Source organism: Giraffa tippelskirchi, chromosome 3 (genome assembly GCF_054371585.1).
Source record: "Giraffa tippelskirchi isolate mGirTip1 chromosome 3, T2T-mGirTip1v1.2.pri, whole genome shotgun sequence".
NCBI lineage: Eukaryota > Metazoa > Chordata > Mammalia > Artiodactyla > Giraffidae > Giraffa > Giraffa tippelskirchi.
The window spans coordinates 9,772,029-9,787,707 of record NC_137277.1 but is presented as its reverse complement, the minus strand read 5'-3'; the positions used below and the strand labels follow the sequence as shown (position 1 = coordinate 9,787,707).

The 15,679-nt window shown below is 52.0% G+C and overlaps 1 protein-coding gene across 1 annotated transcript in view; it reads left to right on the top strand.

Annotated features, from left to right (window-relative positions):
• Window positions 1-464: 464 nt before the first annotated feature.
• TIMP2 (TIMP metallopeptidase inhibitor 2) overlaps window positions 465-15,679 on the top strand; it is a 53,761-nt gene continuing 38,546 nt past the window's right edge. The window contains exon 1 of the mRNA XM_081575703.1: window positions 465-902. Within this exon, the coding sequence (XP_081431829.1) occupies window positions 773-902 (130 nt within the window). The 5' untranslated portion in view covers window positions 465-772. The remainder of the gene's footprint in view (window positions 903-15,679) is intronic.

Genomic DNA, 15,679 nt, shown 5'->3' with positions numbered 1-15,679 from the left:
CAAAGTGGCACATCCTTTTCCTCAATCCCTGGCTAGAATCGCAGGGATCCCAGGGGTGGAAGGGAATCAGGCAGCGTACACGTCCCGCGCCAAGCTGGAGGGGAAGGGGTGATGGGTGGGTCGTCTGGTGCCCTGGAGGGGCGGACTGCGAGTCCCAAGTGCTGAGTCAGGGTCCACTGGGCGCTGTCTGCACGCAGCGCCCTCCCTCCCCCAACCTCTGGCGGCGTGGGAAGCGGCGGGGGTGCGGCCCTGAGCGGTGGGAAGCCAGGTGCGCAGCTGGGGGCCCGGGCCGTGCCAGGCTGGGCACAACAAAAGCCAGAGTTGGGGGAGGGCCGGGAGGCGCGGGAGGCGCGCGGGGAGGGGGCGGCCTAGAGCTCCCGGAGCCGGCATTGGCCGCCCGCCACCGGGGGGCGGAGCCAAACCGCCTCGGAGCGCAATAAAAGGCCGGCTCGGCCCGCACCCACGGCGCACACAACCATAGAAGGCAGTGGAGCACCCGGGACCGGTCCGCGGCGCGCGCGCTCGCTCGCTCGCCGCCCCCCTGCCAGCTCTCGCCTCCGCGCCGCAGGCCGCGCCCCGCGCCCCCTCGCTGCACCCCGCGACCTAGAGCCAAGAAAGTTTGTGCGGCGAGTGAGGGCCGGAGAGGAGAGCGCGCCCGCGGAGCGCCGCCCAGACCCGTGCGGCCCCGGCCGGCGAGAGGGGAGCGCCCCGAGCCCAGGCGGCGGCGGCGAGCCCGAGCCCGCGCCCCGCGCCCCCCGCCCCCCCGCCCGCCATGGGCGCCGCGGCCCGCAGCCTGCCGCTCGCGTTCTGCCTCCTGCTGCTGGGGACGCTGCTCCCCCGGGCCGACGCCTGCAGCTGCTCCCCGGTGCACCCGCAACAGGCGTTTTGCAATGCAGACGTAGGTAAGGACGGCGACCCCGCCCCGGCCGGGCGCCCACCGCCCCCGCGGGGCGCGCGGGACCTCGAGGTTTCGCCAGCGCCCCGCCCGCCCGCATCCTGCAGAGGGACCCAGCGCCCGCCTCCCGGGGGCCTCGGTGCCTTCTAGAATCCTGCAAGTTGACGCCAAAATCGTACTTTCTTTTTCCCCATTCCTTCTCTCCCTTTCTTTTCCTCTCTGCCGAGATGCTTCTCAACCTCAAAATTCCACCGAAATTCCGCTGCATTTCCAGCCCCAGAAAGGGAGCCAGGGAACGGATTGGGTTTTGGCAGGCGGAGGGCCCGGGGATGCCAGCGAGGGGTGGGGGCGGGGAGGGTGGGGGACACAGTGCGGGAGTAGGGGCCCTCTTGACCTCGGTGGGTTGAAGGACGGGGGACCCCAGGAAGAAACATTCACAGGTGAGATGGAACTCGGGCTCCTCTGGGTTTGGAGCTGGGTGGGGAAGAGCTACTCCGCCTGGGCCTCTGCCAGCAGCCCCATGTGGGGTTCACCAGATCCGGCTGGGGCTGGATGGAAGCGTCCCTCCCTTGGGCAGGTTCCCCACGGGCTCAGTGGGGCAGCCCGGAAAGATGGGCCGAGCCCCAGGGCCGGCTCCTCCCCCGCTCTGCCCAGGAGGCACAGCTCTGCAGGGAGGAGCACGATGGTTCCTTGAGTGGGGACTGCTTTTTCAGGACATCCACACAAGCTTTGGTGACTGGAGATGGCAGATAGGGTTTTCTGGCTGCCTAGAGTTCCCAGCACATATCCTCTCCCCTCCAGACTCCTTGTCCCCCAAATACGGGAGCTGGCAAGGAAAAGAGAGCCCAGTTATTCTGAGCCCCAGAGGAGCAGGAGACAGAGTGGGGAGAGAGAACACAGCAGAGATGGGGAGAACCAGCTGACCTTGGAGGTTTCCATCGAGTTCTGTCACTTGCGGGCCTCTACTGCCCTGGCTTTCCTGAGACAGGTTTCACCAAAACGACAGATGTACAGCAGGTGGGTCTCTGCAGCTCCCTCTCACTTCCCCACAGGTTTATTTTCTGCTTCTAAGTCTTAGCCAGCCCCGCAGCCTGTTGCCAGGGGTGGGGAGGCTGGGCCGCCCTCACCTGTGCAGGCTCAAAGCCGGGGTCTCTGGGTTTTTCCCATTGTCAGCCATACCGCTCTGATGTCTTCATGACTCCTGGCCACACCCCAATTGGCCCTTGGAGCTGCCGCCACCGCCTGGTCCAGGAAGTCTTCAGGTGATCCTACCTGTGCGAGTCACATAGCTCAGGCCAACCTGTGCTTGGGGCCCGGCGTGTGCTCGCAGAGTGGTTCCCCACAGCACCCCGACTGCGAGAAATTTTCCAATTTGGCTTCACTGTTCAGGAAGATTGGAGTGGGGAGGAGAGGCTCGTCCCAGTGCGGGAGCCAGGATCGGCCCTCCAAGGGGTGTCCCCTGGGAGTCCAGACCTGTCCAGGCCCCTTTCAGAGAGAGAAGCTGTGCTTCTGAGGCAGAATCAGGCCCAGCCCCGGAAGGAATCCATGGGTTCGAAGATTCTAGGACTTGGTTTACAGGGGCCAAGCAGGAAGGGGTTGGGCTTGGGACCACCTCACACTCGTCAGCTGCACAGAGAGGATGTCCAGCCAGCCACTCCCATCCTTGCCCAGTGTCAGCTGAGGCAGCGCTGGGGCTGTTTTCTGCTTTGGGTTTGGATTAAGGGCATGAAAGGTCAGGGTCCAGGAGTGTCCAGATGCCTCAAGTCTCCTTCTTGCTTTGCAGGTTGCCCTCTCTTCCACCTGCATCTCCTGGCATTTGTGTCCAAATCATTGCATCAAAATCATCGTAGAGCCAAAACTTTTCACCCCAGCCCAGCCCAGAGGTTCCCCAGGGCCTGCTGATGCCAGGGTCGTGCTGCAGAGCCCAGTGTTTCTGGTCCCCATGGTTACTGTAACAAGTGACCACAAACGGGGGCGGGGGGGGGGGGGTTTAAGACAGCAGAAATTGATCTCTCACAGTTTAGGGGCCTCAAGTCCAAAATGAAGGTGTTGGCAGCACAGGTTCCTTCTGAAAGCCTGGAGGGAAAATCTGTGCCAGGCCCCTCTCCTGGTAGCTCCAAGCAACCTTTGGTGTCCCTTGGTTTGTAGACACATCACTCCGATCTCGGCTCTGTCTTCAGGTGGCCACCTTCTGTGTGTGTGTGTGTGTCCTCCTCGCTTACTAGGATGCCAGTCACTGGATTCAGGGCCCACCCTAGTCCACTGACCTCATCTTCGTTTGGGCACATCTATGAAGACTCTTATTTCCAAATAAGGTCACATTCACAGCTTCTGGGTGGACGCGAATTTGGGGGGAATGCTGCCCAGTCTTGTTGTGCAGGCAGCCCTTCTGTGCTCAGTCAACTGGGGACATGTCACAGAGACAGCCCAGTGTGTAGGACCTGGGTGGCCGTGGGGTAAACCCTACAAAGCAATAGCCTTTCCGTCTCCACTTTACATGGTACAAGTTCATGACTTCCTTGATGATTCCCTACTCTGACTGAAAGCAGAATTGCCTGGGGTCTGGAGCTCTTTGCAGACACAAAATCTGGCTCCGATCTTGGCTTTTGTAGTTGTCAAGCTCTACAGGTGACTGCCACCAGGGAAGTGGGCCAGGGGTCCAGGAAGGGTGATTGCCTTTTGCACACTGGGGTTCCCTAAAGACTGATCTTTAGTGCAGCATGCTGGCTTCTTTCATTGTTGGCTGGATGCAGGCTTAATAAATGGCTTGGGGTCGGCAAGAGGTAGTTGGCTTAAGAAACAGTCATATTTCTTTCTGCCTTTGTAGGGATTACTGGGGGAAGGGTGGGGGATGGCATCTCCTTAGCTCTTGCAGCCTGTGGGATTGGAACTGGGGTTGGCAGAAAGTTTGGTATGAGGTTATGCGATTGAGGAGGAAGAGGTGGGAAGGGGTGACCGGGGCTCCTCCTGGAAGGCCCTGCTCCTTGACCTTTCCAGAAAAGTGGGAATGAGCCGGAAGCCTTTTGGGTCTCAGAGCCCTGCTCCAAAGTGCCGCTGGCCTGGCCCCGTCTCATCTAATGGATGAGTCCTTCGCCATCTCCTGCAGGCCCGCATGGCTCCAAGAATCTGGCTGGAAACCAGCGTTGGGCTTGCTCTTTGGGCAGTACCACAGTGGAGGAGCTTGGAGTTCCTTAAGCCAGCTGAGTGACTTGGCAGATCTGGGCTACTCCGGCCGGTTTCTGGAGTCACAGGTAAATCCAGGAGCTCCCTGGACCCAGAAGGTAAAAGCTCCACCAGTGCCCACCCACCCTGGCCTGGGTGGCGGTGCCTAGGACCACTGTCTTCCAGAAAAGCGCCTCCAGTCCATCTTTCTCAGAACGCTTCCATTTCCAGTCACTGCTTTCTGCAGACCTCCAGTGGTCTCTAGCACCAAGTGGGGCAGGGCCTGCAGCCAAGGCCACATGCTGGTTGCCAGGGCAAATGGGCTGGCCTGGGGCACACGCTGATGGGGTCCAGGTAGTGGGCACTCAGGGAAATACACAGCAGGCACTCAGAAAGGGCAGTGCCCTCTCCAGACACATGCCGGGGAAAGGAAGGCAAAGCTTCCTGTGAGCAAAGTGAGGCCTTGGGTGCAGTGAGGGTGTGGGTGGGTGCTCTTTAAAGACACTGTTGGCAATTCCGTTTGCAAAGTGTACAATCAGCTGTGTTTTGTAATCCCAATTTGCCTATCAGGCTTGCTCCTGTTTCAACAAGCAGTTATGGAGTGACCCGCTCCACCCCAGGGGACAGCAGGGAGATGCAAGGCATTTTCCCTGCCCTCGAGAAGGAACGCCAGGACTCGGGCTCCAGGCAGGGTGGAAGCAGGTGTAAGACTGTGTGGGTCAAGGGGGACCGAAGCCCTGTAGACCCCCCCCAACCAACTGACTGCCAGGGGATGGTTTAAAGGAAACCAGACTCCATGTGCTCTGGACAAATAATGAACAGAGTAACTGGGTCACAAGATGAAAGGCATTTGGGGTTCTGAAGAGAGATTCCATGTTCTGATGGGAGGAGGAGGGTACCGTGCTGGGGGTGGGGCACTTGAGTTCCTGGTCCTAGACAGTGTCCCTGGAAGGATGTATTCTCCAGGGAGGTGACTAGAACCTGGGTTGGGAGGTGGGAAGAGATGCATGCAGGGCTTAGAGGCTGTGCTGTGGGTGTGGCACGTGGCTAGGTGGGTGCTCTCCCACCCTACATATTCTTCCCTCTCTGATCTGAGGGCATGGTGCCAGCTTGCAGCCTGGGGACTGCTGTGTCCTCTGGAATCAGTGGTCTTGGATGCTAGTCCTTGAGCTGCAGGTGGGCTGGGATCCCGCTATTCCTCTTTGCCATCTCTGCTGGGTTGCCAAGGGCATCCCGCATGTGCGGGTGTAGATGACTCCCAGGCCTGGGTGGGGGCATGCAGCCACCCTCACCCTGATGCAGAGCCACTGATCCAGTGCCAAAGAGGCTGTGGGAGCAGATGAAGCCCTTGGCTCCCAAAACAGCTAAGAGATACGCTTGTAGGACCCCAGGCAGTCTAGAGGATGGGCAAAAAAAAAAAAAAGCAGGAAAAAGAAAAAGTGTGTATATTAACTGAACCACTTTGTTTACACCTGAAACCACCACAGCATTGTTAATCAACTATACACCAATGTAAAATAAAAAGTTTAAAAAATAAATAAGTACTAAGGATGTAACATACAACATGATGCCGATAGTTAAGGTGGCTGGGTGATAGATAAGAAAGTTGTTACGAGGGCAAATCCTAAGAGTTCTCATCACCAGGAAAAAAAATTATTTTTTATTGTGTATTTATATGAGATGATGAGTGTTACTGGAATATTTCATGGTAATTATTTCATGATATATGTATGTTAAATGATTATACTATACACCTTAAATTTATACAGTGCTATATGTCAATTATATCTCAATAAAGCAAAAAAAAAAATACATGAAAGGAGATAAAGAGAAGGCAGACTGGGGGTAGGAGTATAAATGCCACTGATTCTTCTCCCCTGTTCTGGAAATGCCTCCACCCTGTGTACACACACACACACACACACACACACATCCACACCCACACCTGGAGCCAAGAGCAAATGGTCTGTGGCTAGGACAGGCTTTCTGAAAAGAGAAGAGCAGACTTCGGAAGTCAGGGTTGGAAGCATAAAGAACCCTAAATTGGAGGATGGAGCTAGGGGAACATGGTCTGGGCATGGTTAAGTGCCATTTCATGGTGCCAAAGTAAACAGACAGGCTACTTGGGAAATGTGAGAGTCTGGGTACGTAGCAGGCTCTTGGGCAGGAGGGCCCAAGAGGGCAAATGGGACTAGACATCTGGTTTATCACGTGGAGTTTGCATTCCATCTCGAAGGACCCGAGGAGAGGCATTGAGGGTGTGCATCTGTGGGCGACAGTGGGCATCGCCCAGGGAGTTTGCCAAAAGGTAGATGTCTGAATTAGCGTCCCATATGGGGGCTTTCCAGGTTTCTCAGTAGTAAAGAATCCACCTGCCAATGCTGGAGACACGGGTTCCATCCCTGGGTCAGGTAGATCCCTTAGAGAAGGAAATGGCAACTCACTCCAATATTCTTGCCTGGAAAGTTCCACAGACAGAGGAACCCGGCAGGCTACAGTCCATTGGGTCACAAAGAATCAGACACGACTGAGTGCACACACAGACACACGTGGGACCCTCAGGACCCAGGGCTTGGGCATTGGTATCTCACAGGTGATTCTGATGCCCACCAAAGATTGCACAGAGCAGTCGTCTCCAAAGTGGGTAACCAAGGCAACTTGGATTTGAGAAGAGAACCTTATAGATACTTAGTATACGGACTGACAGCAGCACTTGTGCCTGGTTTTAAAATGAGCAGGTAGATTTTGAGAGTGATGGGCTAGGTTTCTCTTCGGTTGCTACAGGGTCCACAGGGTGTCAGGGTAAGGGAGAGGTATGTGAGATGCCCTGGAATGCTGGGAGGAAAGACAGTCAAGGGAAGTGAGGCTGGGGAGGACTTCCAGCCTGAGGGATGGTCAGGGGTGCCAACATCTCAAAAAGGGCAGGAATGAAGCTGGCTTCCCCCAGCCCAGGGCCCACAGTCCTGGGCCCCCGAGGCCTGGTTTGGCTGGAATCCTGGAGCCTTCAGTGCCGCCATCATTGCATCACTGTAGAACAGTGATAGAGACCCAGGGAAATCCCATTTTGTAGTTGATAAAATTGGGATCAGCTGTGTCCAGTTAGCCTGGGTTAAGCTTCTGGAGATGCCAGCAGGGTGGACTGGGTGAGGGTTTGCTGTAAAAATGAAATTGAGGGGCTTCCCTAGTGGTCCAGTGTTTAAGACTCCTAGTTTCCATTGCAGGAGGCATTGGTTCGAACTCTGGTTGGGAAACTAAGATCAGCCATAACAAATTTTAAAATATAATAAAAACTATTTTATTAAATAATATTTATTTTATAATATTTATAATAATTTTATATATAAAATTTATAAAATTTAAAATAATTATATATATAATATTTATAATAAAAATTTTATTAAAATGTAATAAAAAAATTTTTTTAAGTTTAAAATCAAATTGAGATGTTACCTCTATAAAGAAGGGTCCTAACCCGGTGGGCGGGGAGCTTCCCAGATGATGCAGTGTGGTAAAGAATCTGCCTGCAATGCAGGAAGCACACGAGACTTGGATTCGATCCCTAGGTCGGGAAGATCCCCTGGAGGAGGAAACTGCAACCGGCTCCGGTATTCTTGTCTGGAAAATCCCATGGACAGAGGAGCTTGGCAGGCTACAGTCCATGGGGTCACGGAGTCGGACACAACTGATCCTTTTCATCCTTTCAACCTGGGGGGTATGGATGTGTGTCCAGAGATGGGCCTGAAGGACAGACAGCCTTGAGTCCTGAATCAGTAAGCACAGCTGAGTGTACGTGTGCCCATGTCTGAGGTTTCCAGTGGACAGGGACTGTGGTTTCCACCAGATTCTCAAAGGGGTATGTGACCTCCAAAAGGTTAGCCACTGCCTTAGAAGGCTTTCTTATGGCCTGTGGGGGGAGTAGGGGCTCTGGAACCAAAGGGTGGGCAGCCTTGAGCCCCAGCAGTGGGGACCAGGGTGAGGGTCTTTGCTGTCCCCCTGAGAGTTGTTAGACTTGGCAGGAGAGCCACGTGAAGGGGCTTGTGGTCGCCTTAGTGAGCAGAGCAGGTACCTGGCAGGGGAAGAGCTCAGGAAGGAGGGAGGGTGACAGGCTGGAGGGGTGGGGCGGGGTGGGTGGGGGGCCGCCTCTGGGGTCTGACCTCAGGGCTTGGGCCAGGCATCCCCTAACGTGGTCAGGTGGTCAGCAGCGGTGTGCTCCCTGCTGAGTTCTGCTGGGAAGGAGAGACAGAGGGGTCTCAGCTGTAGCTCCAGCAGATCATGGGAATGAGTGAGGGGCCTTGGAGGGAAGAGGCAGAGAAAGAGGGTGGCACATAGGTTCGGAGCAGCATGGTCAGGATGGCAGCTCTGCAGCCCACGCCTCAATCCAGGGCTGAGACTTGGGCCGCTGCCCTCTGCCTTGGTTTCTCCATTTCCGAAGAAGCGCTGATCACTTCCTGCCTCCTAGGACAGAGGTGCAGTGCCTGGGACGGTGCCCATGGAGGTTCCCGGGGTTGGCGGGGCATTGACTCTCTCTGTGCTCGAGGCTGTGCTGGGTGGGTAGTCCTCACCCCACCCTGAGGGCTGGCCGTGGCTCTCACACCGGTGTGGGGGGCGCAGAGACGCACAAGCGGGGCTCTGGTGCCTCCAGGAGGGCGGCCAGGAAACTGAGAGGGAAACACGGAAAAGTGACCATGACAAACAGTAATGGCAACTGTCACCGTCAGTGCTAAGTGCTTGGAACCTCGTTTCACACAGGTTTCCTGTTAATTCATCTCAGTTTATAATTATCCCTGTTTTACAGATGATCAGACTGAGGCACGAGCTGATTCATTTGCTTGGGTGATATGACTATCAAACAGCAGAGTGAGAAGACAGGGTTTTAAAATGAGAGGAGGCGTACAGAGGGAGCTGAAGGCGGCCATTTCGGTCCACCTTGGCTTGGAGGGGGAGGTCTCTGCGGAGCATGAAGGCTGGAGGACCATGAAGGAGAACTCTTGAGAGCTGACCTTGTTCGGGAGGTTTCCCCATCAGTTGCAGATGAGCTAAATTAAATTAAGCTCTATCCTGACAGCAGAATATTAAGCAGTCATTTTAAACAGTATTATAGATTCATGTTTATGACCTAGAAAAATGTTCAGAGTGCATTAAATTTAAAAGCCCAGTTACATCTGTATGCTTTCGCATTTCAAACCCTAATATAATTTTTAAATGCACAGTGCATAACTGTACACTGTTAACAAAGTTATCAAGCAAATACTCAGGTTAAGAAAAACCAGACCCTGCCACCCTAAAACCTCTCTTAATTCCTCCTGGTCCCTAAGGAAAAGGGGACCTCCTTTTCCTTAGATAACTACTGTCCTGGGTTTTATGATGAAAATTCCCTGGCTTTTTAAATGTAGTTTACTGATTCTGTATTTATCTCTAGTCTATTGGGTTTTTTTTTTTGATTATGCTTATACATACACATGTAGAGAAAAGTCTAGAAGGATGTCTGTCAAAATTCTAGGCAGTGGGTGAGATCAAGGGTGATTTTTATTTCATTTTGCTTATCTGTATTTTCTAAATTTTCTGTGACTCACATGTGTTAGTTGTATAATTATTTTAAAGTGAAAAGGCAACAAGGAGACGGGGGTAGGGGTATCTTCAGGATGGGAGAGGCGGAAAAGAAGGCTACAAGCGAGGCCGTGAGAGCCCTGAACCTAGAGGGTGGGGATCACGTCCAGGGCTGCCTCCCTTTGCCTTGTTCCTCCGAGAAGCACATTCGGGAAGGGTTTATTGCTTCTTGAAAAGAACTGTTAACCATTTTTCTGCCTCAGAGACATATGCTTTTTATCTGCTTTGTTGAGGTATGATTCTACTGTTCACCCATTCAAAGCATGCAGTTCAGGGAGGGACTTCCCTGGCGTTCCAGTGGTTGAGACTCTGCGTTTCCACCGTGGGGCGGCACAGGGGTTCCATTCCTGGTTGGGGGAACTAAGATCCTGGCGTGCCGTGCAACATGGCCAAAATAAATAAGTCTCAGTTCTCCTTTATAAGTTAATTAATTAAATTACAAATTAAATAAAGTGCAAGTCAGTGGTTTTTTTAGTGCCATCACAGAGCTATGCAGCCGTCACCACTATCTGATTTTATAGCATCCCAAGGACCCCTGTGCTGGGTTCAGTGTGATATTTCCGATGAGACTCGGGTAGAATGTTTCCACCTGGTGCTGCAGCAGCAAGGCCATGCCCTGCAACGGGATGCATAGGATGTAGCCTTTCAGGGCTTGGCAAACAGTACCCCCACTACCCCCCAACCCACCTCTGATCACCTGTGATCACATATTCCAGTAAATATGGTTTTACTGGAATGCACCCACATCCATTCCTAATACAAAGTCTGCAGCTGCTTAGGGTCTGTAAAAATGGCAGCCTTGAGTGGTTACAACAGAGCTACGTGAATTACCAGCTGGCCCTTTATGAAAACTTTCCCCTACCCTTGGGTGTGAGCTTCCTGGGGCCGACTCACTTCTCACCAGGTGGTCTGCTCCTTGCTTTCCAGAAGGATTGATGCTTTGAGTATCATTCTCTGAACTGACCCTGAAGATGCAGCGAATCTTGAACCTGTGAGCCCGAGAGAGGGAGAGATGAGTTTCAAGGCCATAACCCTTCTGCTGTGAGATGTTCTAGGGTGAAGAGTCCCCGGGGACAGAGCCTGGTTTGGGATGAGTCTTCACTTGTCCCTTTCTCATCTGGGGTCTGGAGGTCTTGGCTGGGCTTCCCGGAGACCCTGTAGGGTCAGGTCATCTTTACTGACTCTGCTCAGCTCTCAGGCTCTGCACTAGGCTTTGCTTTGACTGACTCTGGTGGCAGCCGAAGGCTCTAATTAGGAGGCACTTCAACAGCTGATTCTTAACCAAGGACAGGATGGGGAAGTGGACTGACATTTTAGAGAAAAAAAAGATGAATTAAAAGATATCAGAGAAAAAGCCTGGGTCTTTGGAGCCTACTAGAGCTGGTTCTGAGTCCTGACTCTGTGCCTGTGTGAGCCTCGGTTTCTTCTGTAAAAGCAGAATTAAATGTCTTGGGGACTCCCCTGGTGGTCCAGTGGCTAAGACTGTGTGCTTCCAATGCAGGGGGCGCAGGTTCAATCCCTGGTCAGGGAACTAGATCCCACATCCTGCAACTGAGTGCACATGTCAAAACTAAGACCTGGTGCAGCCAAATAAATTTAAAAAATATTTTTTGAAAAAAGAAACTCCTCAGGGCTGGGCCACAGCAGATGGTGAGTGAATTTCTGATGAATGAGTAAAGTGTGAGAAAGCATGGGAGGGACTCAATAAATGTCAACCCCGCCCACTCCATCTAGATTTCTGAGATCCTGGATAATGCTTCTGTGAAACCTTGTGGGCCTCTGTCCCCAGAGCTCCTCAAGAAGAAAGTCATGTACATAAAAAAAGAAATAAACCTCTGACATTCCTGGCTCCCTCTGGTTTTTTTTTTTTTTTTTGGTTCTTCCTTGTTCAGTTGCTCAGTCATGTCGGACTCTTTGTGACCCCATGGACTGCAGGCCGTGCAGGCTGACTGCAGGCTTCCCTGTCCTTCACCACCTCCCAGAGCTTGCTCAAACTCATGTCCATTGAGTTGGTGATGCCATGCAACCCTCTTGTCCTCTGTCGTCCCCTTCTCCTGTCTTCAATCTTTCCCAGCATCAGGGCTTTTCTAATGAGTAGGCTCTTCACATCAGGTGGCCAAAGTATTGGAACTTCAGCATCAGTACTTCCAATGAATATTCAGGATTGATTTCCTTTAGGATTGACTGTTCTTTGTACAACGTGGGAAGCTCAGCCTGGTTTTTCTCTTTGGCTCAGCTCACTTCTGCTGCCCTTCCTTTGGTCCATATCAAGAATTCAGGGCCCGTGGATGGGTTTTTAGCGCAGGCACGGGATGTAAGGTAGTTGAGAATTCACTGTGCAGGTTGGTTGACGCTCCCCAAGCCACTGTGTCCTCACATGGGTAACGTGACATGTGACATGTGACATATGAGGGTGTGAAGAACAAGGACAGGGTGGGAAGGATGGCAGGAATGCATTAGACATGGAGATCCCACATATCACAACCAAGAGTTCAAATGCTGCAACGGAGACCTGGCGCAGCCAAATAAATAAGCAAATAAAAATAAATATTAGTGTTCCGTGTAGCTGGGGAAAAAGACTGGGGGTCATTCATGGACTTCAGATTTGTGTGGATTTTTCCACTCCAAGGGAAGCGTCCCTTTTTGGAAGGACTGTTGATCCTGTGACAGGACGGCTTTGAGGGCAAACACAGTTCTCTCCTGGGGGCTTTTCTCCACAGCCACTCCAGCATTTACCCTTCAATCCTCAGAAGCCCCTGGGAAAAATGGTCCCACTGGGTTCTGCCCAGACAGAAACCAGGTATCTCAGGAAGAGAGGCATTGGAGCAGAGAAGTGATGAGCATGGCTAGTCTCTGATTCTCTGTTGTGACATCTTGGCCTCTCGGACCCATTGGCTCCAGGATGGGGGCTTCCCTGGTGGCTCAGACGGTAAAGAATCTGCCTGCAGTGCAAGAGACCGGGGTTCGATCCCTGGGTTGAAAAGATCTGGAAAAGGAAATGGGCACCCCACTCCAGTATTGTTGCCTGGAGAATCCCATGGACAGAGGAGCCTGGCGGGCTACAGCCCATGGGGCCACAAAGAATTAGAAGTGACTGAGCAACTAACGCTAGGAAACAAAGGAACACATTTAAAGAGGTGTTTATTTCTTATGCACCAATTCTGGAAAGCAGCGTAAAGCGACTGGCAAATGGTCGCCAGTCAGAAGTCCCTTACATAAAAACCGTGACTTTTTGGTGCAAAAGGACTTTGTCTCTTCCTGTTGACAGGACTCATGAGGTAGGTGATAGGTCAGGCAGGTGTCCTCCCCAGTCTGGATGGGGAACAGTCGATGACTCACCCAAGGTCTCGTGGCCGATGCGGTGCCAGGAATCTAATGAGCCAGAACCTGGCTCAAGTCTCTGGAAACAGGTTGGACGTCACAGCTACGGCCTTTCCATTGCTCTGTTCCCCGTGGCCAAGAAGCGTGTTGTCCTTGGAAGGACTGACTCGAGGTGGGTGTGTTTTGTCTTAACCTGAGCAGTTTAGAAGTTTGAAGGACATTTTGACAACGCCGATCGACAACTTTAAAAATAAGTCTCCCCTTGCATGTAAATTGGTACAACTGCTGTGGACAACACTATGGAGGTTTCTTAAAAAGCTAAAAGTGGAGTTGCCATATGATCCAGCAATCTCATTCCTGGGCTTGTATCTGGAGGAAACTCTAGTTTGTAAAGATACGTGCACCCCAGTGTTCAGAGCAGCACTATTTACAATAATCAGGACATGAAGGTAACCGAAATGTCCAATAGATGAATGGATAAAGATGTGGTTTGTTTATACAATGGGATACTACTCAGCCATAAAAAAGAATGAAATAATGCCATTTGCAGCAACACGGATGGACCTAGAGATTATCATACTAAGTGAAGTAAGTCAAAAAGACAAATATCATAGGATGTCACTTATATGTGAAGTCTAAAATATGATACAAATGAACTTATTTACAAAACAGGAACAGATTCACAGACATAGAATGCAAACATGGATACCAAAGGGGAAAGTAGGTGGAAGGATAGATTATATAAACCACTATATATAAAGCAAAGTCCTATTGTAGAGCACAGGGATACATTCACTATTCTGTAATAAATCATAATGGAAAAGCATATGAAAAAGAATATATGTATAGTTTAATCACTTCCCTGTACACCAGGAACTAGCACAATATTGTAAGTCAACTATAAGAAAAAGAAAGGGAGAAAAGAAGACTCCTCTATGGTTAAGCAACTCTAAATCTAGAAATTTTTCTGCAGAAAATAATAAAGGACGTGTGCTAGCATCTCATCACAAGGATGCTCACCTCCATCTTCTTTATCTAAGTGTTAGATACAGCAGCAGAACAGTGGTCAGATACATCACAGCCACAGATGCTCTGCAGAACCAAAGGTTGCAGATTTTTTTTTTTGGCCAAGCTGAGCAGCATGTGGGATCTTAGTTCCCAACCAGGGATCGAACCTGCGCCCTCTACAGTAGAAGCACGGAGTCTTAAACTCTGGAGTCCCCAAGGAGACTTTTTACTGAATTGTAAAATGTTCGGATAAAGGAGGAGGAATTAGACTTGCTTCTGCAAGTGTGGTTTTCTAATTTTTCTGTGTTGAACTTGAATGACATGTGTTGCTTTTCAAGTCAGAGTTTGCTGAGGGATGGGTCTGACTGTGGGCAACAGTAGGATGGGGCCCAGACTTTTAAAGCTGGTTTGGTCCACGTTCAGCGATGGGCCCCATGAAAAAGGGCCCACAGAGCAGGTTCATCCAGAGGATGGGAACCGTGTTCTTGGAATCACTAAGGTGGTGTCGGGAGAGCCTGGGCTTGGGAGAAATGTCTTCAATGCAGGGACAGCTGGAAGAGGATGGCAGTGGTGGCTGTGCTGGGACATTCTGGAATGCCATCAAAGACCCCACAGGCTGTAGATTTTGGTCATGGTATCTGCCCTCCCCCTTGACCCCGCCCCAAACTTGTCCCATGCTGAAGGTGAGTGTCCATGACTTTGCTGAGAAGAGGCTAAGAGACTGGGGGCTGAGTATGCCCTGGGGAAGGAGAAATAGACGTAAGATTTTGTATCTAGGGGGCCTGGAAGGGCAGCCCAGAGAGTGGGTGGGGTGGGCTGTGGTTGAGGGATTCAAGGGCAGAAGTCCTCCTGCCACGTGCCAGGTCAGGGACCAGATGACCTCTCCAGAACCCTTCCAGCCCCACACAAAAGAGTTTCGTCCTTGGATCAACTCTGCCTCTAAGATTCCAAGTTCCTGCTGTTGACTTTCTCAAGAAACCAAACCCTGAGATTGCTTGCTTTGACATCTCGGGACCAATATCACATCCCCCAAACTAAATTTCTCAATTGTCAAATTTGTGCCCTTAGTCCTAGCCATGAGTTCAGGCATGTCTGATTTCTTAATTTGGGTGTGCAGTGGGTGCCCCAGGCCAGCATTCCTTCCCCCCACCTCTAGTCAGCTCGGCTCAACAGTGAATCCTGGAGGGGCAAACGTCCCCAACCCGAGTGGGACCAGATGCCCTCCCTGTGGGAGGAGGGGTGGCCAGTGTTGTCGGGAGCCCTGACCTTGAGGTGCCACAGCTCAGAAGAGAGATGCCCTGACAAGGACCACTGCGACCATGCCGTCAAGCTGGAAAACAGGAAGGGTTTTCTCCCTGCCAGGCCGTCTTTAAACATCGAAAGCACGCTCTCAACAGGCATCTTCATGGTGCCCCTGAGTTGGCCATCCCTCTGTTCATTCCTGGGGGCCTCCCAGGTGGCACTGTTGGCAAAGAACCCGCCTGCCAATGCAAGTAGACGTAATAGCTGCTGCTGCTGCTAAGTCGCTTCAGTCGTGTCCGACTCTGTGCGACCCCATAGACGGCAGCCCACCAGGCTCCCCTGTCCCTGGGATTCTCCAGGCAAGAACACAGAAGTGGGTTGCCATTTCCTTCTCCAATGCACGAAAGTGAAAAGTAAAAGTGAAGTCACTCAGTCGTGTCCAAC